A 24,491-nucleotide genomic window follows, 5' to 3' on the forward strand; every position below is an offset into this window, starting at 1 on the left:
GCATTGTTTTGGTAAATTTTTACCAAATATATTTATAATAATATACATATTACTGGAAAAGTTTCCATCTCAGTGTTTGACTAAACGATAGGTTTTTGACAACCTAAATAGTGTACAAATTTAATATAGGTAGGTAGTATTTAAAAATAATTCAAGTTATAAATCCCTTGAAACTACTAATATTTCTAATATGAATAGATTATTAAATAAATTACTAGACACTCTAATAATAAACAATATTGTCAATGGAAAAATTTAACATAAATTATGTTGGTAATAAGAAATTGACAATAATTTAAAAAGATTTTTAGTCAGAAAAATAAAAGGTATTATCCAAAATATATTGAATAAAAGGATATCGAAAAAAGAAAAAGAAACAGTTTAGGCGTAAAATTCGGTCTTCGAGCTCATGTCGTAGTCGGCCTCTTCTATTTTATACATTTCGATGAGCTGTAAAAGAAAAAATAGTCTAATTAATATATTTATAATAAAAAATATTCATTCACTGAACAAAACGAACTTCTAAAAAATAATATAAAAGGAGTAGGTAATATGAACGTTCTGTATTAAATCCATGGCCCCCACATCCTGAAACGGACCCCCAGGCTAGGATCTTTAGCGGGGCCCCCTACCTATCGCTAAGGTTACAGTGTGATGCTCTAAGTAGCATTTTCCAAATGGTGTTTGAGGTAAAATTAAGGGTACATTATTTTTAGCGATTTTTTTTTATATTCTTAAATACAACCACTTGAATTATGGAGTTACCAAGAATCGGCACACAATAATCAAAAATTGCATCATGCAACCACATATTATATAATGTAATTATTGAATTAATAGGCGCAGGAGACTTTTTTTAATATTAGAGCAAATTTGTGACGTGTGTTTATCTCATTTATCTGGTTGACCCGCCACGCCGGACCCCCAGGCTGGAGCCCTGTCAGCCCACCCTTGTGGGGTCTATGATTATAACATTTTATAGAGATTCTATATTGTTTTAGTATGTTCGATTTCGTAAAAAATGAAATCACTGTATTATCCGCTGTGCACCAGGTAACACAAAAATAATGGAAAGTGGGTTGCCTTCTGGGTGAGGCTGGAAGAAGGTTCATTTATCAAGTGTGGAGAAACATGGGTTAAACTTCTTCTTTCACCCTTTCACGACCCAACATTGGGGCATAGGGCAAGGACAAGTACGCGCCACTTCCCTCGATCTGTCGCCAACTCTTGCACCTCCCGCAGTCCCAGACCTGCAGCGCGTACATCGCTTTTGTAGCACCGCTGCAGGGTGAGGGAGGGCCGGCCACGACAACGGAACCCTTGAGGCTGCGGCCACAAGGGTACGAAGTAGGATCTGATCCCTCGCATGTATGGTTTAATGACATAGGTAATTATTTTAGATATTTTATACATAATATTTCTGACTATCATCTACTATGGCTTCTTAGATTAGGCAGGGTTTAATTGACTTTTAAAAACTAACAAACACTACAATATACTGTAGTCTTAGCTCAATGAAAACAAATATGTTTGGCTGACAAAGTTTAGTGTGCACTATTTATGTCAGATCTTAACGGCCTACCTCCAACCTTCACCACTGTCTGGAGCACACATGTGAAGCTTGCTTATAAATGCAATTCGTATTTCAAGTGATGGAAGCTAACTATTGTAACCTTTTCTTCTGGCTTATAGTTGGTGTTGAAACGTGTTGGTGGATACTTTATTAATTCAACGATTTTACTATACGGCAGTATAAATTGTCTGCTGAGTGAGGGCGCAACTTGTTAACATTTGACATTTCATTCAATACTTTTTAAACTGTGATGAGCTCAGTTACAAATTCGAACACCTGACGATTTATGATGGTATATCTATACTTACATTATCAACTTCCTTAGATAGCTCTTCAAGCTGTTTATCATGAGTTACTTTAAGTTTTTCTTTTTCTCGTCCCTGTTTGATTGTTGCCGTCTGAAAATAAAGATAATCATCCATAAAACAGAAATAACAATAGATAATTATTGATCTCAACTTTCATTGAGTTTAGGATTTGGTGTTAGTCAAGGATATCCGGTTACACACAAGAAAAAAATACAAATTATTTAGATGAATAGAATATTAGTTCTTCTTCGTCACACCACCTCATGACTGAGGATCGTAATATGGATAATTTGGCTGCCAAACAGTTTTCAATAGGTTAGCCCTTCTCCTCTTGACATTGTATGACACGAAAGGCCTGTCAGTGGAAGATTCGTGGGACAACTATCTGAGTCATCACAATGTTTGTTTTAATATCCTGATGCGGCATATAAAGACAAGACAGTAGGTATGACAAAAACAGACACTAACAATCTTAATAATCGTTAGGCCACATGCATTCGATACACACTTGTGCAAAATGTAGCAATAACTCTTAGACGAGCACCCGTAGTGATAGCAGCAGGCCAGTTCTTCATCACTATACTTAAAAGAGCGGAGTATAAAGTTTGGTGAATGTATATGGCAGTGAAGAACTGAGAAGATTTGAAGGAGCTGGGAGAGGCCTTTATCCAGTAGTGGATCGACCCAGCTGATGATGATTCATAAATACTTGACTCTGTTCAACATAAGATATAAGAATATTATTTTACAAGCAGACAGGAGTGTTGCAATGTCTAGGAATTGAGAAAGGTCGAAAAGGATACACTCCAACCTCCAGTAATTGGAAAGGAACCAATAAAATGGTAAGAGGCGCTTACTTTACGTTCATCCATAAACTTCTTGGTATTGTTCTGTTTCTTCTCTCGAAGTCTGCGGTCCTTCTCTCCCTTAGTCTTGAGGGTTTTGTCATTAGCCACTTCCTTGCTCGTCTCCACGGAGATCTTCGCTTGGCGGGCGTTCATCTCTTTGATTTCACTATGAATATAGAATAGAATATTAAAAAAATTACAGGAAATTGAACAGGTTCAAACATTGACATAATATTGCATACCCTATGAAACGTCAACACCGGACAGTGCAGATGTTATACAGTAGTGATCGCCAAATGGTCGCTCGCGAGCCACCGGTAGCTCGCGTAGGATATTTTATCATATTTACAAATTCGAATGTGATTTGTTGCTTAAGAGTGTTGAATGTAGAATCTGTATGGCCTTTCGTCCCAACCGAAATTATCCAATTTTAGTTCGAATTGCGCTCAAAAAGAAAACATTGTTTTGTTATACCTACTTATGTGAATCAACGTTTTGAAGGTGGTTAAAAGTAAATATAGAAACAGACTCACAGATCTACATCTTGATTTGAGTATTCGGGTGGGAGTGACAAGGTGCTCACCGAGAATTGAAAAAATTGTGGAGGAAGGTGAATGCCATTCTTTTCATTAATTATTTTTACTTTGACTCACTTATTTCAAGATATTTTTCAATTATATTTTGTTTATAAATAAATAATTAAAGTTACTGAGATCCCCGGGGTTCCAGCGGCTAGCTCAGGCGTCCATCGAACCCCGGATTCACAAAAGAAAAGTACGATATATTTGAGGGTGGAATTAAATAAAACCACGTCTGTCTCGTGTAACTTGGTATTCCTTATATTTTACACTTTCTTTACATGTTTAGGTTTTTACAATTAGGTCCGCAGGTCCGTATATGTCGGAAAGGGGACGCTTACTCACTTTCTTTTTTTTTTAAATTTCGCGTACCGACGCCGTCCAGCAAAAACGACTCTCGTGATTGGCCAAATTTTATCGAATGATCTTTGATTCGGCGAATCACGAGCCTGACCCTGGCGCCGGCGCGCGAGGATTTCACGCACAATGCGCGGCAAAATTTATTATATTTAAATACTTATATTTAGTCTTAAAATTATCGCTTTCATCCATCATCATTTATGCTTTTTAAATTAAATTAAATTTATCTTAATTACACCTCCGCCCAATATGCGATTTTCACACACCGGACGAAGGCCTTTACATATGAATAAAAAATACTTACGTGGTTGAGCAAGGAATCAGATTAGATGTTTTATGAAGCCGTTTCTAGAGGTCAGGGTTACGTTTCGACTTAAGCTACTAAATGATTATTTTACACCGGGAGAAGCCCGCCTGTAACAGGGGTGTATCATTACCTACGCATTTTATGTTTTATTGAAAGTCCAATGTCCTAATTTATTTTAAGTAATATAAATAATATTATGTATGGTTATGGTATGGTTAAAAATTATAAAGAAGGAATATTATGTATAAGTAGCTCGACAGACAATTTCAATATCTGAAAATAGCTCACATCGTTGAGTTTGGAGACCACTGTTTTACAGAATAAGTGAATGGCATTGACAAAAACCTGCAAAATCATCCTTGTTTCAGTGGACATAGCGTTAAGTTTTAACTCATATTTATAAATTCTTGTAGATGCTAGAGATTGTAGAGAATGATGTGTAGAAACTAACACAGATTTATAAATTGAAACTGTTAGTTTCAAAGTCGAAAACCTCCATATTAACTTTTTTAAATATTTTTCTTGGTTCTGGTTCTGTAAGATATCAAATCCAGCTGTCAGAAAAATAAAATTTAACCGGAATTTAATTTAAAGTCATTTATATTCATTTGCTGTCATTTTTTATATTTGACAACTAATTTTAAATCTGATTGAAGATTTTTTGCAATTATCTCACAATGACAGAATATTATGGAGGTTACGAACATTGAACAGCCTCAATTGAGTCTTATTACAATGTTAATTTTTTGACCATTTTCATCTGTATATTCTGTTTACAGAAGAATGAAATTTGTACGAAGGGATTTGGGCACACTCAGATTTACGGGCACAGTGGTTTATGAGGGTGCTTTAATTTTTCACATGTTGCGTCCATTTAATCTTGTCAGAAATCTTGAGTACATATCGTCGGTGTTTTGTAAAAAGGGCGAATCAACCATTTTGGTAAAATCGAGATTTTAATGAAAATACAATATGTACCCCACTAGCTTTGTTGTGTAAAAACGGCGAATTTGTATCTCCACAGGAAAGTACTTAAAAACGATAATCGACTAAAATTAAATTAATTAAAATTACGAATAAAAAGTGAATGTGACATATTAGGCCTTTTAAAATATTATATAATAATGCCTATTATAATGACAGTATTCTTTCTAAGCTTTATTATAAACTTGTTAGATATTTATAATCATGCACAGGTAATAGACAAATAAATGTCAAAAGTTAAAAATCCTCCTGTAAAATAGCATTTTGGTTAATTCGCCCTTTTTACAAAACACCGACGATATATGGGGCACATTGAGGTAGATTAGCTAATACCAACTCATTTGAGTCATATGTCGGAGAAAACAAGTATCCACATTATGTTTTTAACGGACTCGAAGGATTGGTGCCATTTATGCAGTCACTTATAATGTTATCTTCTTTACGGATCGATAAATTACAAAAGATGGTATTAGGTACACTGACGATGCTAAAGCAATGAATACAACCTACCGCTCATGTTTGCCTTCCATCTGCTTCATCTGAGCTTGCTGTGCCGACTCCATGAGTCTGGCGAGGAGTTCTCTTTGCTCCTGCAGTCGCTGCCGAGCTCCAGCCCAGTGTTCCCGTCGCTGTCTCTCCGCCAGCTCACTCCACTGGGCCGTTTGTTCGGTTACTAGTTTACGGACTGCAGGGTCTGAGGTTAGTTCTGCTTTGCTAAAAGAATATATTAAAATTCAGTATTTATTCAAGCGCCCACTATAGCCGCGTGGCTTAAGTATCGGCCTATCACGTTGTGGATCCCAGGTTCAAATCCTGGGTCTGGCAAGTACACATTGTTTTTTTTTTCAATTTTTGTATGAGTTAGAGTATAAATATAATAGGTTGAGCAAGTGACCAACACCCATTTCTCGTAAAAACAAAATCTGTTAATGCAAACCTCCACTCTGTGGGGGGCCCATATGATCTTATTAAGATCGGACATGATCAAAAAAAACACTTATTTTCACATTTATGCATAGCATAATCATCAGTATTATGCTACGTGACGTAGACATTAACTGACAGCTTGTTATTACCAGTAGCTGCGGGCGTTAGAAAGATCTTTGGCCCCATTTCTGAAGTTTACATATAGCGATATAGGACTTCTCCAAACCAACCGCCCTGCATCACACTCAGGAGCAGATACCCAAGACTGAGGTCGCCCCCCTCATCTGGGCTTTTGTGGGAGAGAAAGGTACGTAGAACTAACATAAAAGAAAATGAATTTAATTATTTGCGCAGCACAGCGTGCTGCTTAGCTGGGCATTCGGGGCTATTCATTAGATGGGCGAAGGGCTGCTTGTGCTTGAAGCATGCAACAAACTTTGCCGGGCTGTCTTTGTGGGGGTGGACATGTCCGGTACTGTGGCCGAATGTGGCTTCTTTAGCTGTGCAGCCCTTGGCCATATGGTCGTACAGCTGGCACTTATTACACTTTATTACTACCACAAAGTCCAGTGGGTCTATTGTATACACAATGCGGCTATTGACGGTAGTTTATCATATTTATGTATTGAGGCGGTTAATTGTTACAATAAGTTAACCGTCTAAACTGTCAAAAAGTGCTATGTTTTAACAGCCCCTCTCCTGGCTGTGTTAATTTTTAGAGCGAGATAGACAGCGGACGACCGGCTGTACAAGGGGTGGGACTCTTTCCCGCTCCAGAACTTTGTGGGTGTAATAAAGTGTTACTTGTTTAAAGTGTTAAGTGTTGAAACTAGAAAATTGTGTAACTCCGTTTTAATCGAAAATTGACTTTGAATGCCATCTAGTGGCCGTTGATAATATCTATCCGTCTTGCAAATTTTGTATTTCCAGAAAAATTGTATCATTGTTAAATCATGGATGATTTCACTCCAAAACCATACATTTGTATAGGAAACCATAATGTTTTTTGTCTCTCCTGTAAAGTAGTGTTTTTGGAGTTACACAATTTTCTAGTTTCAACGACGAAATGCAGCCCTTCACCCATCGGACGAATAACCCCGAATGCCCAGTTAGACACCACGCTATGCTGTGCAAATAATTAAAAACATTTTATTTCATATTAGTTCCCGTGCCTTTCTCTCCCATGGGTGTACGTACAATGACAGCCCCGTTCCTTATTGCGGTGATCTGAACCCCTATTTCCCTGGGGTTCAGGGTTTTTTTCAAGAGGTCCTTGGTGGCCTCAGATCTTTTCTCCCCTTCCCCTGTGGGGAAGAAGAGAAAACCAGGCCGATGTCACTACAATCATGAGCATCATCATCAGATTTATCATAACCAAGTATAATAATAATTATGTTACTCACTTTTTTCCTTTGATGAGTTTTTCGATAGCCGCACACTGGGATTTTTGGATTGCCATTTTTTCCTTGGCATGGCGTTTTCTCATCATATCTAAGTCTTTTTGTTGCTTTCTTCCTGTCTTCTGGAAACCTTTCTCCTGGCGCAAGGATTCAACTGTTATCGGCTCAAAGACTAGAGGGGGCTCTGAAAAATAACAATGTTAATTTCACTTAAATTTTAGTATAAAAGATTATCATAATTATAAAGTAGATATTAAAAAAGATATAAATCTTAGAATTTGAACACAACTTTAATATTCAAATTATAAAACAGAAGAGTGATTAATGATAAAATAAATGAACATAGGTGGGGTAAGACTTTGATACTTGGAGAACACCACGAATGAATATTTAATATAATTTATAAGTATACAATTATTGAATAGTTACATAGACAAATCATACCTTCAACTTTTTCTTCGACCTTGACTTTCTTTTGATCACCGGATTGTGCACCTCCTCCGCTGGCTTCTTCGATTCCCATGGACTTCATATTGTCAGATCTTTCTTTCGCTGCACCCATGAACGCTCTCGGATCAGAGAGGGCAGCCATGAAATCTAAAATAAAAATATCCCAAATTATTGCATTGATTTTTATTGGGTCCAATACACCCTCCTCCACCCGCCGTGTCTGTACAGCCGTGGATTATGCACGGCCGCCTTTCACAACGCTGTATTGCGACATAATGAATATTTTTAATTGCTCACATTTCGACCCGAACGGAGCCACACAGGACCGATTATTTGCAACCATGCACCTCGGTGCTTAAGACTGACTCTAGAAAGATAGTCACAAGGTCGCCGGCGTTGTGCGCCTAGTGCTCGAAATATAAAATTTTACGAACCAGAACGCTCAATATTTTTTCAAAAAATATGTGAAATATTAGATATGATACAAAAATAACTGTAATACAAAAAACATCTCAGTTTTACATAATGTAGTTTATAAAAAATTTTCATCACCACATTCGCCCGAATCAGTTGTTTGTGACATCAAAATATATAATAATATAAGTTTACGAAATCGTTTACAAAATCATAATATTAATACACAAATATAAATATCTAAATGTATTTGAATCTAATTGGAGTAGGAAACATAAAAATGGTTTGGCATGTTTCAAATTTGGCAAAGGCTTGTCTTTTCAGACAAGCATCGTCCTAATAATAATAATTAAACTTGACCCACCCAGTAAACACAGCATCCGTGGTGTCAATTTGATTACACATTTTATATAAATCAAACAAAAAGCAGGTTCTTGGTTAAATGATTTATTTTAACAGTTTCGTATCTCAAAAACTAACCAGTGAGAGGTGAGATGTGAAATTGAGTATAAATATAAAATTCAAAAAAAAAACTTAAAAAACAATATTGCATATTATGTTGTATGAGATTTTCCAGTGCCTTTATAAGAATGTAGAGAATATTCTAAAAGTAAATAGTATCGTGATACCTACTTTTGTATTTGATAAACCATCTACTACCTGCACTATACAGGGATTTTATGAGAATCTAATACATTCGCCTAGTATGAAAATATCATTATTCATTATTTAAACTTAGTAAGAATGCGAAAATTCTAAAAGAGATTGCCATGGTAACTATTAAAAAATAATCAAAAACAATTTTCTTTAATTGATTATAAAGCAATATACCTACATAAGTTTATGAGTGCCTAATAGATTTTCCAGTGCATCGATAAGAAGGTAGTGAATATTTGAAAAGTAGATTACATTAAGATATTTATTTTATTATTTTTTCAAAATGTTTTGAACCGGAACGCCATATGAAATATTCTGATGAGGCTCGAGGATTTTACGAGACATCTTGCTATCTTCTAGGATTCCACGAGAAGGAACGATATATTCGAGGATTCCAGGAGACGGAACGGTATTCTTGAGGAATTCACGAACCGGAATGGCGCTCCAGTGCGTTTTGCTCCATTCTGAGTGCTAGATACGCCCTGTGTACCCGCGTACTGATGCTCAAGATTTTAGTCTGATTCTACAGAAGAGTCGGGATTATTCTGCTCCCCATATAACGCTGCGAATTTTTCAAATGCCGCAAAATTGGCCTCTGTTGCAATCAGGTCCGCATATCCAATTGGGCCCGTGTGAGGACGGACCCTGACAAACAGCTCCGCTCGTTCGGATTCCATAAACGGGCAATCCCAGAGGTTGTGTTCAGCATCTTGTTGGTCATGCCCGGAGGTACAACCCGGCCCATCTTCGCCCATCTTTGATTAAGCGAAACCCATGAAGCTTGGCAGCGAAGTTACCATGGCCGGTGAGGAACTGGCTAGTACAGTGCGACGGTTGAAGTCTCCGCGTTTGGTGCCTGCAGAATACGTCTGGAAAAAAACGATAAGTGTGCCGGCCCTTGGAGGAAGCCGTCCACCTCGACTGCAATGCCGCAAATGCGGTCTTGTAGACTAGCTCGCTTACAGTTTTCCTGTAAGGTACCTCCTCGGATATCGGCGGCGGTGTCAGAGGGACACCGGCCAGTGTGATGCTGATCCCCCTCAAGAGAAGGGTGATCGATCCTCTCGTTTGGACGTGCAGACCGAGGGGTAGCACTCCCGCGAGCACGGCAAGCGCGTCTGTGGAGGTAGTATGGTAGGCTTTAGTAAGCGAGATCAGCGCCGTCCGCTGCCTTAAGGCTCTAGGTCTAAGTCCCCAATTGCTGCCCGCCATTCGGGTCATCTTCTGGAAGGCCACGTTGGCCTTGGAGACAGCCGTCTTGGCATGGTGAGCGAAAGACAGCTTATCGTCAAGAATAACTCCCAGGTACGTCACCCTTTTGGAGAAGCACACTGGGATTTGGTCAAAACGTACCGTTGGCGGCCGACGAGATGGTCCATATAAATTATCTGTTCTATTGAACTGAACCTCTATTTTAAGAAAAGTATAAATTTTAAAATTTTCTCTAGCTTTGATAACAGCCACCACCCTGTAGAGGCCCATATGCTTTGCTTGGGATCGAACATGGTAATTTACTTTATATTTGATAACGTATTCTTAACACCAGCTCGAGACCGAATGTCATGATAACGAATAGTAAAAGAAGTCACAGTGTCGTAGATTGATTGTCAATTAAAACATAGTACCAGATTTTTTTGCTTACATACCTTCAAAGCCGTCCGGAACGTAGATCTTTAGTTCAATATTACAGAACAGCATAGGCAACGACATCGGGAAGTTGGCTTCCGTACGCAGGGAGATATGGCGGTATCCTGCCTGCAGTCCGTCGAGAGGTAGAATCCTCTGGCCGAGGAGCTTACCGTTCTCATCATATACTCCAAAACGGAGCACGGCAAGATCTGGTAGTACAACCTGGTCAACAAAAAAGATTTTTATTCATATATATTCTCTGAATTGACTCCCTTGTTAATGGCGTAAGGATCCAGTGTATTGTTCCAAAATTTAGCTAGGAGTGAGACATGACACAATATGATACATCGTTCAATTATCTTCAATCAAATAACATTTACAGATTTGAATAAATTAAATCTGTTTCCAAATTGAGTCTGTGGTTGCGATAATGAAGATTTATTTACTTCAGTTCGGTTGTTAGCCAATTTTCAGAGGGTTGTGAAGTGGACATTGGGAGTGGCAAACATCACAGACAGCCACCCAATATTCTGGATCTAAATAAATATATTACAATACACTCTCAGTAATCAGCAGCTCGATTATCCGACAACTACTATAATCCGCCGTTATTTTTACTAGTTGAAAGCACAAAATCAAGCTCTATAATTCGCCAGTATTCGATTGTCAAATTCAGTAGTCCGTCGCGTACAAGTATAGGTACAACGCAGATGAGACGGGTTTATTTTGGAAACTTCTCTTTTCTCCAATCTCATTCTTCAAGAGTAAGAGAGTCGCGATGTTGTCATTTTATGGTACTATTTGACAGGTCGTAAAAATCGGTTAACCTAAAAATAAGTCTCCGCGGTGTAGTTTGTTTTTTTTGCCACTATCATTCTACTGCGTAGGCGCAGATCGAAAAATTGTCGCATGAAAAAATTCAGAAGCTTTTGAACTTTTTTGATTCATGCATGCAATCTTGCAACTGCAGGATAATACATGTTTACACATACATTTTTGGTCGCAATAATACGTACTGCCAGCAGTAAATCCATGCACTTGTAAACGGGGTATAAGAATAGATTCAAACCCATTTAGGAATAAGTGTGTAATATTATAAATTAATTACCTTTCGGAAGAGGAAAGGTTCTTCATTGTAAACTGGATTAAGGCCGTTGGCAGGCACCATCCTTGTTCTAAATTCTTTCCGGATAGTATCTGTCGGCAATCCGTACATGTCCACTTCCACGTATGTACCAACTTTCTTGTCTGACAAGAACTGCCCGGCAATTACCTGAGGATAATATAGTATTAGTTCGTGTTGATTAAATGCAGAGTGAGACAGTAATAGTGTTAGCTAGTTTTTTTTGTTTTCCGGGCATCATGATAAAAGTCCACAGAATGATTTTTATATTGTCGAAGTGATATTTGAGTATGTTTTCAAATTAATTCAGCAGATGGCCACCGCCTTTATATTTTGATTCATAGAAGGCAACATTCTGGGTTAGTCAAATCGTTTGGTGCGACATTCATACTCGTGGAAAATTTTGTTATTTCTATAATACAATGAAAATGAGTTGCCTAGAGGCATAACTCACATATTCAAAAAATCGAGTTTTGGGATAATCGCAAAAAATCACCAGAGCACTGTTTTTTGTAATTAGAAGAAAAGTATTGAACTCCCTGGAATATTAATGAGTGAGTGAGTCGATTTACAGTGTTTTTTTATTAATACATAATTATAATACTCCTAAGGCTGCAGACACACAGAACACTATGAGAAATAGAGCTCCCTGATTGGTTAGAAAGGTTTTGATGGCAGAACTCACATTAATCATTGAAAAATGTGAGTTATGACACCAACAGTCAACTTTGTCAATGTTTTCACATCGAAATAATTTCAGTAAGTTGTTTCAAAAAATTCCCCTCTCCTCAAAAATTTCAAATGTAAGTTAGAATAGTTCTGCATTCAGTTGACGACATGGTTTAAAGTAACTTTTGATAGTCAACTGTTTTTCTTTATATAGATTATGCCTTTAGAATCACTAGGTATATTTAACTCAAAAATGACAAAATTGCAAAATATGAGTTATGATAACTCTAGGCGACTCAAATATTGAAAAACATAATTTGAACAAAATCAAAAACATTGAATAGTTAAATTTATTAACAATGAAATTAATTCACGATACTTTTTTCAGTTTTCAGAACACCGTTAGAATTTAGATCATCTGTCTCCATTTATTCGTTTTCCATGATTTCTTTCACTTAATCACACATATCATCTGCTTTTTTTAAAAGTTGAATAGAATAAGATGTCTATTATAGCTACCTGCACAGCGCACTGGGCAGCAATTACACCATCTACAGGAGCGTCGGCAAAGGGATCGAAATTCCTGTCAGCTCGCCTCATGAAGTCAGGCTTTAGTAAGTAACCACAGTTGCCGTTGTATTCAAACTTCCCCTGATTTAGCTGCATGGGCAAGTCGGACGTCTGGAAGTTCAGCGATACCATCTGGCAACCCGCATTCCAAAACACCTGAAAGTTTCAATCACGACTTTATATTATATTTGTTACATGATACAATTTAAATATTTATTTATCGTGTTTCAAAACATCGACTGGCAGTTGGCAGTCAGTGAGTGTCGTTCAGGTGAGTACGTAAGACTGCAAATAATCATTGAACCCACTGTAGATATTGCCTGCAAGGGTGGCGTGGGTGCAAGGGTGATCGCCCTATAATCATGAGCTCTATAAGCTGATACTATCAGTTTTATCAAAACCCAGGAAAACCACAGAAAGATTTGCGGAAGGATTTTGAGTGCAAGTGAAGTTAATAATACTCCTATAAGTTACGTGTAAGTACATAATGCTTTAATTCACCTGGGGCATGTAATTTGAGGAATCAGCCCTGGTGCCCTTGGGGTAGATCCTGGACATTTGTCTTTTGTTGTAGTTGACAAAATCGATGGCCTGCTGTTTAAGGTAGTTCATACCGGCTGTTTCCGCAAACGACGACATATTGTGGTGGATATTTTTCTCTGAAAGATTCAAAGTATACTCATTAGAAATTAATTCTTATGAGGCATCATTTTTTAAATCTCCTACTATTTTCTTATTTGTCATGTTCCTTATTCCTGAGGATCATCACTACATTTGAATTACTGCGCTCGTTACATCACTCTAGATATCTCTGCATTCCGCCGTCCGCATAAATGAAGGTTTTGTGAGGCCTGTAGCACCCTTCATTGGTTGCGTTAATCTTTTCTGTTTCTAAATGTAGCGTTTATTAAATATATTTCTCTTTTATGGATATATTTAGGCAAATTTTGGAGAGCTGATTCATCTCCTTAATTTTCTTTAATATGGAAACATAGGCTCAATGTCTCCATATTAAATATAGGTATTGTATAAATTCAGTTCTCATTCTTGAGGAAATTCAATAATGTTTCTTTTATTTTGTTAACTGTCAATTCATGGTGGAACTGCATTGTATTGTTGTTTTTATTTAATAAAACGCAATTTTTTTCTATAGTACTTATTCCACTTTAATTAATATATTAGGACCGGTTTCGTCCGCCTCAGTGGGACATTTTCAACTGAATACATTTTTTTAAAACAATATTTATCAAACAAATTTCTATCGCTTTGAATTTTGTTTGATAAATATTGTTTTAAAAAAATGTATTCAGTTGAAAATGTCCCACTGAGGCGGACGAAACCGGTCCTAATATATTAATTAAAGTGGAATAAGTACAGGCGGACCTCGACTTACGAACGTTCGACTTTCGCACAATTCGCTATTTCGCACATTTCAAAAAAAATCGTTTTTTTAAAACGTCGCGCTGGCCGTGGGGTTAAGATATCCGTGGGCGTGTCATGTTGTGCAATTTGCTAATTTTATTCATCTGAAATATTTCACCCTAAAAATTTATAAACATGAGTGAGAAACGGAAAAACTGCAGTGTTGATACGAACAAAAAGAAATCAAGGACTTATAAACTTCACACGACGTTTTAATTGCGGTGAATCTTTTTCTTCAATCGGACATTCGCATGATACAAACAGGTCTACTACGATATGTTCAATTTTGAAAAATAAAATTAAGGAATACGTTCAAAATTGTGGAAATATATCTTTAAAGGTTGTTTCCAAAAGACACGGCATAGTTATGGATTAAATGGAAAAATATTTGTCATCATGGATCGACGACCAACATCAAAAAGATGTCCCTCTGAATATTTCAATTATTCAAGCGAAGGCTCTTAGTTTGCACAAAGATTGGAAGGCTAGATTAAAAGAAGATTCTAACACGATTTTTCAAGCAAGTAACGGTTGGTTTATATTAAATTCACTGGAGAATCGGCTGATTTTCGCGGAGAATTTATTTCCTCATTATCCAAAATTATTGAAGATGGAGAATATTCCTCTAGCCAAATATTTAATGTAGATGACACAGGTTTATTTTGGAAAAAAAATGTCTAGTCGTACATTCTTATCTAAGGAAGAATCAGTTGCCCCTGGGCATAAACCTTCTAAAAACCGATTGACATTGCTTCTTGGTGGAAACTTGGCTGGTGATTTAAAATTGATGCCAATGTTAATTTATCAACCAGAAAATCCCAGAGCATTGAAAGGGAAGGATAAAGAATTGCTTCCAGTAATCAAATAAAAATAAAAAAAAACCTGGGTTTACTGCGTTAATATTAAAAGATTGGTTCACTTTACATTTCGTGCCAGCAGTTAAGCAATATTGTAAAGTTAATAATTTACCATTTAAAATATTTTATTTAAAATAAGAAAAAGAAGAGTGGCATACAGTTAACTCTTGATAACTTTTTAAGGGAAACACCCGCAAACCCCACTTAAACATGTCTCTTAAACATCTTATATTTACTTGATAAATACATATTTCAAAATACATACAATTTTTTTTTTTTTTACTTCCCTCTACTTTCGAACATTCAACATTCGCACACCTTTTCAGGAACCAATTATGTGCGAAAGTCGAGGTCCTCCTGTACTATAGAAAAAAATTGCGTTTTATTAAATAAAAACAACAATACAATAATGTTTATAATCATGAAATGTGTCAGAATCTGCCTATAATTGTCGAACACTTTTAGTCACAATCACCGGAGGCTGCCAATAAAATGCGATGTTTAATCTCATACAGGCAATTGGTAGTGTTGACCCCAGGCAGTTCCATAGTTCGTGAGTTGATAAGTTGAAAACCCAAAGGTTGAAATATTAAACATTATAAATTCGGTGATTCATAAGCTTGAATCCTTTGTGTGCTTTGTCCCTCAATTATACCAGCATATTATGACTAAGCGTAAAGGTCTCTATAAAATGTATATCGTAGATGGCTTGAGCCAAGTGTGAATATAAATAATAACAAATAGTTCTTACGGTCGGCAACGTCAAACCCTTGGAACTTGATGGGTTGGGCGTAATTGACCATGGAGGAGAGCCACGGATGTACATTGGTGGTGGAACCTGTGTACGCCACAGGGGGAGGGGCATCGTCCCCTGCTTCCGCTGCCGCCGCCACTATTTCTTCCGGCTGAAAATGATTTACATTCATGATTATTATTTCTTTACTAACCTCAGACACAACAGAAGACAAGAAATTTAAATGCTCTGCGAGTATTGAACTTAAAGGTCTGGAGACAGAAACAACAATGGAGAGATCCAGTAGTACAGAGAGCCTGATAATTGAAATTATTTTGTAATATCAAATTAAAATGATTACCTTCTTATCTAAAACTGCTGCTGAGGCATCCTCTTTGATTTCATCTTCAATAACAAACTGTCCCTGCTTGAACAGCTCCAACTCTTGCTTCTCTACTTCTTGTTTCAGTCTTTTATTCTTAATGAGGATCTTTTTCTTCAGCAAACATGGTGGGGGAAGAACCACACCTGGGTCAAGCTGAAAATATAACAAATATCCCATTATCATTTACCATATATTAGAGACACTATTATACTATTATTCTTCAATTATTGCAGTCAAGTGAATTATTATGATGTTGTAATATTGCATTCTGCTCATGTTTCTTTTTATTCTTTTTCATGTTGTACATCTTTCAAGGCATGTGATATCTATTCTAGGGACTGCTGCTCAGACCAGGAAACTTATACTTTTGTCAAATAGGAGTATTTTCAATTAGTAATGAGGTCTCTCTTTTTCCAAACTTATACTTTGATCTTGAAGGACGCATATAATTGTCACAGTTATCTCATATTCTCATTTTGTTAAGTCTCACTATGGACTATGGACTGATGCCCACCCCACGATGACCGAGCAGCTTACACGTCGGCTTAAATGTTGTAGGTCCCAGGTTCAAATCCTGGATCTGGTAAATACACATATTGTTTTTAACAAACCTCCACCCTGTGAAGGTCCATATGATTATATTATTATCGGACATGGTCAAAAGAAGAAGAAGAAATTTATAGTTATCACGGGGCACACAATATGTGGTCCACTTAAATAGCAGACGTGTTAAAACAGTGAAATAGTATTATTTACTTGATAATCTGGCAATGGTTCCTTGAGCAGTAAATCCCCAAGGATCTCATCGCAGTACTTGGCCAGCTTGTACTGCTGCGCTTTGCAGCAATGGTTCTCAAAGGACAGGATGACGGGGTAGTCAGAGGTCACAAAGGCAGTGTCTCTCAAAGCGTAGATGACGTCTTTGAAAAGGATGTCTGTACACATGGCCATTCCATGAGTGATGATTGGCTCCTCGTCTTCACCTTTACCGTCCCAACAATCCAGCTCCACACACCTGCAAATAATTATATTTTTTATTTGAAATCAAGGGCTCTAGCCTGGGGGCCTGGCATGGTGAATCGACCAGATAAGTGAGATAAGATTTTGCGATGGAATTTTTAATTATGTATCGATACTCAACAACTCCATAATTCAAGTGCATGTAGGTATTAAAAAGTACAAAAATATACTAAATACCCTTAATTTTACCGTGAACACCATTTTCAAAACGCTACTGTAGAGCGTCACACTGCCTTTAACGTTAGCGTAGGGGGGCCCGTCAAATATCTTAGCCTGAGGGCTTGCTACAGGATACGGGGGCCATGTCGTAGGTCTATTGCTATTGAGTAACCTTTCGGGTTCCACTGTATGATGGCATTTGTCCTCCTATTGCTATTTTACTAGTGTGGTAAAATTTATCATGTCACATAATTATTATCTACTACTGCCTTCCTCCTTATGAATTAATTTCTCTTGCGGTCTTTAACATGCACCTTTCCACACTACAGTGCTCTATCTTAATTTTTGGAGCTGTTAAGGGTCCATTCTTTAAGGGTCCATGTTTCACAAGAATATGTAAAGTTTGGTGGTATACGTTGGTTGAATGTGGATGAATATTTTTATGATTCTGACAAGTCGAATGCCTCGTCTACTTCATTGAAAATAGTCACTGACTAGAATACTAAATCAGGGACTAGGTATTTCATGGATTGAAGATCTGCTTGAATAGGTATTAATACTGACACCAACGAGAGAAAAAGAACTCATTGATGACCTACTGAAATGATCCTACCATTGAGTATTAGGCCGGAACCGGCATCTGCAGTCTTATAACTAGGAGTTAGCTTTGATTTAGTATAAATTTTATTTTAGGTGTGTGCTTAATTGTCACAATTAGCTGTAATTTCGGGTATCAAACCATGCTACCGTAGGTACCTGTGGGATCGATAATAAGTTTCGATACCTGGAACATTCTGATTTGTCCTGTTACCTGGGAAGATTGCACGTTAACATATTGGTAACTCCTACCTTCGCCGATGGCATCTTTAATTTTCAAATGAAGACCGTTCTACGTTAAAACTCTTGACTATTGAACCCGCCCCATCCGACATCCAGATAACAGAGAGACACCAAGCCAGGGCCGTACCACAGGCGTATCATCAGATTTACACCCTAGTAATCAAAACAAATAATTTCTGGTGATAGTTAAAGAAGAAGATTACGATGGTTGTCACAAACCTGCACCCAGCCAGTAGGACCTGTCTGTACATCTCTACTGAGCTCTTGCCTCCGAACTGTCGTCCTGATAGGTAAGTGTTGTGTGAGGAGTTGATGTAGTAGTGGGAGAGTGGCTGGTCCATCTCCATGTAGATGTCCAGCCTGTCCAGGAACACGGGGGCGTTCTCATCCGACATCAGGTATCTGATTAGGCCGTCTTTTGTTAGTTGTTCTGGAACGGGAAGATAAAAATGGTATTGTAATTTATAATATAATATAGAATGAGCCTATTGAACCCTTGGTGGCATAGTTGGTAGGGCACCCGTCTCTGAAGTCGTGGGTTGCGGGTTCGATCCTGTGATTGGGAAATATCCATGTTGTTTTTCAAAATGTTTTTGATACAGTATACAGTCAACAACCATTCCTCATAATAAAAGTTTATAAAAATAACCTTGATAGCGATTCCTGAATGCTTTAAGTAATACTGGTTGAAAATTTAACTATAGAAAAATTAATATTATCTGTATTGGTAGCATGTTTGTAAATAAAATAAAAAGAAAATGGCAGCCTGCCCCTTAACATTTTGCTTTGATTACAAACACCTGGTTTGTTATTTGTGATTTTATGTGGTTGTCAAATATAAAATATAAACAATAATGGTTTGGTTTTTAAACCATTTTATCATACTTATAACAATAACGCAAGGTGCTTTTATCCCAGGCAACCTCATTGCAACTATATTTCAGAGAAAAGTGTGAAACTTGCTACAAACCTGCATTGCGAAATGGCTTGCATCTCTTTTTAATCATAAGCCAAAGTTATTTTATAAATATTAGCATCACTTTCATAATATTTATCCGAGCCCCAGTGAACCACAATACTTTCAGAAAAATGCAATAGGTAACTTTTAGCGAGAAAGGAAATCGCGAGTGACTGTGCGTTGCACGGCTTCTTTCAGTGTGCTCCGCCACTTAGATTTTTCAGCTGATTGATGTATAATATGGACTTTCGGCCATTTGGTTTTAGAATTTAAGGTTTCTATGATGAATATACTCCTCTGTTCCTTAGCTCTGAGAAACGTGATTGATACTTTAGTATAAAATCTGCAATCAACTAATTTTCAGTAGAATCGTACACTGGACACCAGTGGCGAAGGGTGGAGGTAGGCGGTTAAGATCCGCCATAAATAGTATACGCTAAACTTTGTCAGTCATACGTATTTGTTTTCATTGAATATGACTACAATTGACAGATAGTGTTGTTAGTTTTTAAAATTCAATTGAACCCTACGAAAACTAAGCCATAATAGATAATAGCCAAAAAATACTAATCTATCTATAGAATATCTAAAATTATGCAACTAAATCATACATAACTTTGGATATTTAAAAAAAAAATGTACTAACAATATATCGACCCTTAATCGGCAGAACAACGTAAGCGACACTTTTTGGTAAATTGCGTTTTAAATGGAGAACTGTTCAATATCACCTAGCGCATAAGTGACAAAAATATTAGAGCCCGATCTCAATCGCGTGACATTTTTTTAGGGTCTGTGCCTTTTAGCGTTTGAACTTGTATCGCATTATAAAGTAGAGCAAAACAACGTAACCGACGTTATTTGATAGTGTAAGCTACGGTACGGTTTATTCGGTGGTCCGTCTGGTAGTGAGTTGTGCGAAAACCGATTTGGGAGCAAAGCTCGCGCCGTCCAGTAAAACTGGCTGAGATAAAATAAACCTGGTAATAGAGTTTATTAAACAATAATTACCCGCCGTTACATTTCACTACTGTCGGAATAATCTACGAAGAATAGTATCTTCCTATAGATTTTTGAAATGTTAAAAATGTATAAGTATAAAATTTATACTGAAAATTTGGATTCTTTGAATGAATCCACTAATGTCGTGATTCGGAATGTTTTCAGAAACGTATTTAATAGACAGTAAGTTCAACTTGGGTTTTCATCTACCAAAAAAGATAATAGTGTTCTTTTTGCGAGAAAGTAACAAATATGTCTGGTTACGAGAGACTTCGGCTAATTGAAACGGATACTTACAAATGTCCCCTTACCGTAAAGGATAAATGCAAGGAGATGTTCTTTAATGATCTGGCCAAAAGTAAAAATCACAATGACATTTTGTGCGCAAGTTTTGACCTCGGGAAGGTGCTAAACACTCCCTAGTCGAAATACGCATACTACAATGAAAGTATCTACGAAAGTGGAACAAATAATGGATACTGCTTTTTATGGGGTGAAACTTATGGTAAACGTGGCAGTAATGAGATCTCAGCAATCATGCACAAATCTTTGGACAGGACTGACAAAGCGGGAAAAAATCAAGGAATTATTATACTGTGATTGGTCAGAATAAGAACCGGGCAACACTGGGTATGCTATCTTATTTTATGAAAAATTCAACTTTCATTGAATTGATAGAAATACATTTTCTATTACCAGTGGGTCTAGTCTGTATTTATCGACCGCTAAAGTGATAAAGTGATAAATATTATCAAACTTAGAGTAAGTTTGTATTATAGAATTAGCACTTATTGTAACAATTACAATACGTTGATTATAATTGTTGCAATAAGTACTAACACTTTTATATAAACCTACCCTAAGTTTGATAATATCTATCACTTTAGCGGTCGATAAGTATAGAATAGACCCACTGGTCGTACTACGATGCCGGTCGATTCCATTCATGCGACAATTGAGTCATTTATATAGTAGTTTGGGCACTATCAAAATGACCCACCATCATTTCCAACGCTAGGTCATCATATTGTCATATGCAGAATTCCGTGACTGGAAATCTTTCGCTGCTACTTGCATTCCTTCAAAGTTCAAGATTAAATTTGGTGAATTATGAAAGGCATAATTTAAAAAACTTACCAAATATTGTACCTACTCTGGTGACAGTAGGACTAAACTGTTAGACCTAGAAAATGTCATCAGATCCCGATCAAGTGCTGTGATGCTTTAAGCGCAGCCACCCTTGCTGTATAGTGCTATATCGGAAATCCATTATAACGAGTAACAGTATAAAAGTCTCTGTGTTAAATGTAATATCCCTCAGAGATGACGGATGAGTTTATGAAACTGCCACATGGATTATCAGTGGAAGATACTTTACCGGAATCCGATCAGGAAGATGTGAATGAGGATAATACAGCGATTACTGCTTAAAAATGTGGGACAATAATTTTTTTGTAAAACTGAATAGTTCATTACAATTTTATTTTATCATAATTAGTAGGTCCCCATATTTAATTATGTACGAGTAGATACGTACCTATTTCATTTTGAAAAATAACAATACCTGATAATATTAATAATATAAGCGAAACCTTAAAAATACCAATCATTTATTTTTATTTTACCTATATGTGAATAAGTATCTACAAGCAAAAATATTAATTTAAAAAGTCAAAATATTTTTAATTTATTTAACAACGTCCCCTTTCGTAAAATAAATGGGTGCTTATGTTATTTATTTTAATACTTAATTAGTAATGCCCTGTGATGATAATTAGCATGAAATTTATAAATAAAAACGACTACGCCAAATAGCGTAAGCGACATGCCTGGAAAAAATATCGTGTCATAGACATAAGCAAAACAGCGTTACCGCCACTATCTCGAAAACTAAAAGCACTAATGCAATTGTTTTATAATTTCCGTATAGGCAGTAACCAATTATTATTAACCACATTAACAGAATTCATTTTTGGAACTAATTACGGAAATAATTTTAAAAAAACCTTCTCCTGTAAAATTTATGAATTGTCGCTTACGTTGTTCTGCCGATTAAGGGTCGATATTATGTAATAATATTATATATTCTCAATCCAATGAAAACAAATAAGTATGAATGAAAAAATGTGCACAATTTTGTCATATCACCCAAAATATACCAAAACTATTATGGTTTGGTTAGGCAGGGTTTAATTGATTTTTAAAAACTAACCAACACCTACTGTAGATTGTCGTCTTAGTTCAATAGACTAACAAAGTTTAATTTGCACTATTTATAGAGGATCTTAACAGCCTACCTCCACCCTTCGCTACTGCTGGACACTGACTGGACTGATTCCTTTTCAGTAGAAGGTTTTTCTGCAGCATTTATATTTATCAACAAAAAAATCTGGATCAGATCTAGATTTTAACAATAGCCTGGAGGAATAGGTATCTCCTACAAATTATATCATGATTTCTTGAGTATTTGGTTGGATGTGGAAGTAGGATAACACAAAAACAATACATAATATAATTACTTTTTGCTTTAGCTTCTTCATTCTGTTCATATGTGTTGATGATTTCAGCTGCTCTCTTCTCATCGTAGAGTGGATAAAGGATCTCATTTAACCGAGGATCTCTCTGCTTCTCGTTCATGAAATTTATGAACTGTTCCAGGTTGATTATGTCAGCTTTCCCTTGGGTACTAAAAATTGAGGAAATGCATTCATTAATATACCTATATAATATTAATAGTATCGACCGAGGGTACTTGATGAAATTTAAATTTAAATTCTAATGGATTTAAGTCTTGTATTATTCCATTTGAGTAGTTTTTTTGCGATCCGGGTTTCGCCTTTCGGCATCTTCAGACACTACTAACCCGGGATGAAAAAAGACTCAAATGGAATAGTGTAAAAGTTAAATCCACTAAAATTAATATATATATATATATATATTGTCTTTGTTAGAAGCGGATTAATTATGGTGCTTTTATTCCGATATGACATACTTAACCGATGCTAACAACTGTTATATTTTATTTTTCAGTAAAGCCTATGTCCCATGTCAATATAAATATATTATGTCATTATGTAATGGCAACATTTGGTGCGCTTACCCTTAAAAAACACTTGATATAAAGAGCCCTTCAGAAATTGTTTGAATTTTTTATGTATTTGAATTAATTTTTGTATTTATGGTAGCTCTAAAGTCTAAGTGTTCAGTGATCCACTGTTATAATATTTTTACGGATAACAAATTTCCTATCAGCCAGATTTTCATCTGTAAACGTTCAATACGCGTAGCGAAATTGGGTAATAATGTTAACATACTTAATCGGGTCGTTTTGGATATTTTCTTTGATGCTACCTATATGGTGAATAAAATTCTCCATCTAGCGGTTAATTGTTACAATAAGTTAACCGTCTAAACTGTCAAAACTGTCGTATCTCTCTCTAAAATGTAACACAGCCAAGAGAGGGGCTGTTAAAACGTAGCACTTTTTGATAGTTTAGAGGCGGTTAACTTATTGTAACAATATACCTTCTCAATACATAAATATGATAAACTATCATCGATAGCCGCCTTGTATATAGAAAAGCTTCGCTGGACAGGTAAGTCGACAGTCAGTTAGGTAATGTATGAATATTTTTTTTAAAATACATAAACACAGAATCACAATAAATTTAATAACGTATGTCAGATTATCATTATTATTTGAGAATTTCACAGTACCTACACAAATTTTGAATTTTACACTGCGCGGTTGGTAACCCTGTTGTAATATAATAATATGTAGGTACTAGCTGACCCGGCAAACGTTTTTCTGCCATATAAATTATTTCTAGTGAATATTTTGGTTGTTAAATAAAAAATAACGAATGTATCGTAAGTATGTGGGGATGGGATCTATGATAGAAAGAGGAATGAAGCGCTGTAGACGATGACCGCCGATAAAAACAAAAAAAACACCAACCATTCATTTTCTCAATTCAAAATGAGTAATGATGTTCATAATGAATGAATTACCTGTGACAGGATCTCGTTGTTTAATGTTTATGCAATATCCGTCTTGTCCCTACCAGAAAATTAGCGGATATTGGAGAGCGTCGTATGAACGGCGTGTGTCAGCGATGAACTCCAGATTATTGTTTCTTCTTAGAATCACGAATTCTCGCGTCGATGTGCGGTCGTCAACCATGATTCCAGCAATGTCGTAAAAAACAGGTGCATTGAATCGACGCACGTGTTCTCCAGCTGATGTTTATCAGGATTGATGACAATAGCGTGATTGTCACTTTGCAATTCGTGCATGTGTGCTTTGAAGAATTTCAAT

At 36.5% G+C, this 24,491-nt stretch overlaps 1 protein-coding gene across 1 annotated transcript in view; it reads right to left on the minus strand.

Moving 5' to 3' along the window:
* Positions 1-244: 244 nt before the first annotated feature.
* Positions 245-24,491, minus strand: part of norpA (no receptor potential A) — a 138,921-nt gene continuing 114,674 nt past the window's right edge. Inside the window, exons 8-22 of the mRNA XM_085948923.1 lie at positions 22,693-22,859; positions 18,433-18,643; positions 16,951-17,209; positions 16,171-16,347; positions 15,828-15,981; positions 13,299-13,456; positions 12,747-12,953; positions 11,544-11,708; positions 10,453-10,657; positions 7,730-7,882; positions 7,289-7,469; positions 5,469-5,672; positions 2,739-2,895; positions 1,882-1,971; positions 245-450 (exon numbers count right to left, since the gene is read on the minus strand). Of these exons, the coding sequence (XP_085805049.1) occupies positions 382-450; positions 1,882-1,971; positions 2,739-2,895; positions 5,469-5,672; positions 7,289-7,469; positions 7,730-7,882; positions 10,453-10,657; positions 11,544-11,708; positions 12,747-12,953; positions 13,299-13,456; positions 15,828-15,981; positions 16,171-16,347; positions 16,951-17,209; positions 18,433-18,643; positions 22,693-22,859 (2,557 nt within the window). The 3' untranslated portion in view covers positions 245-381. The remainder of the gene's footprint in view (positions 451-1,881; positions 1,972-2,738; positions 2,896-5,468; positions 5,673-7,288; positions 7,470-7,729; positions 7,883-10,452; positions 10,658-11,543; positions 11,709-12,746; positions 12,954-13,298; positions 13,457-15,827; positions 15,982-16,170; positions 16,348-16,950; positions 17,210-18,432; positions 18,644-22,692; positions 22,860-24,491) is intronic.

Source organism: Rhyacophila brunnea, unplaced genomic scaffold, assembly GCF_057557595.1.
Source record: "Rhyacophila brunnea isolate RB1 unplaced genomic scaffold, BYU_Rbru_1.0 scaffold_21, whole genome shotgun sequence".
Lineage (NCBI taxonomy): Eukaryota > Metazoa > Arthropoda > Insecta > Trichoptera > Rhyacophilidae > Rhyacophila > Rhyacophila brunnea.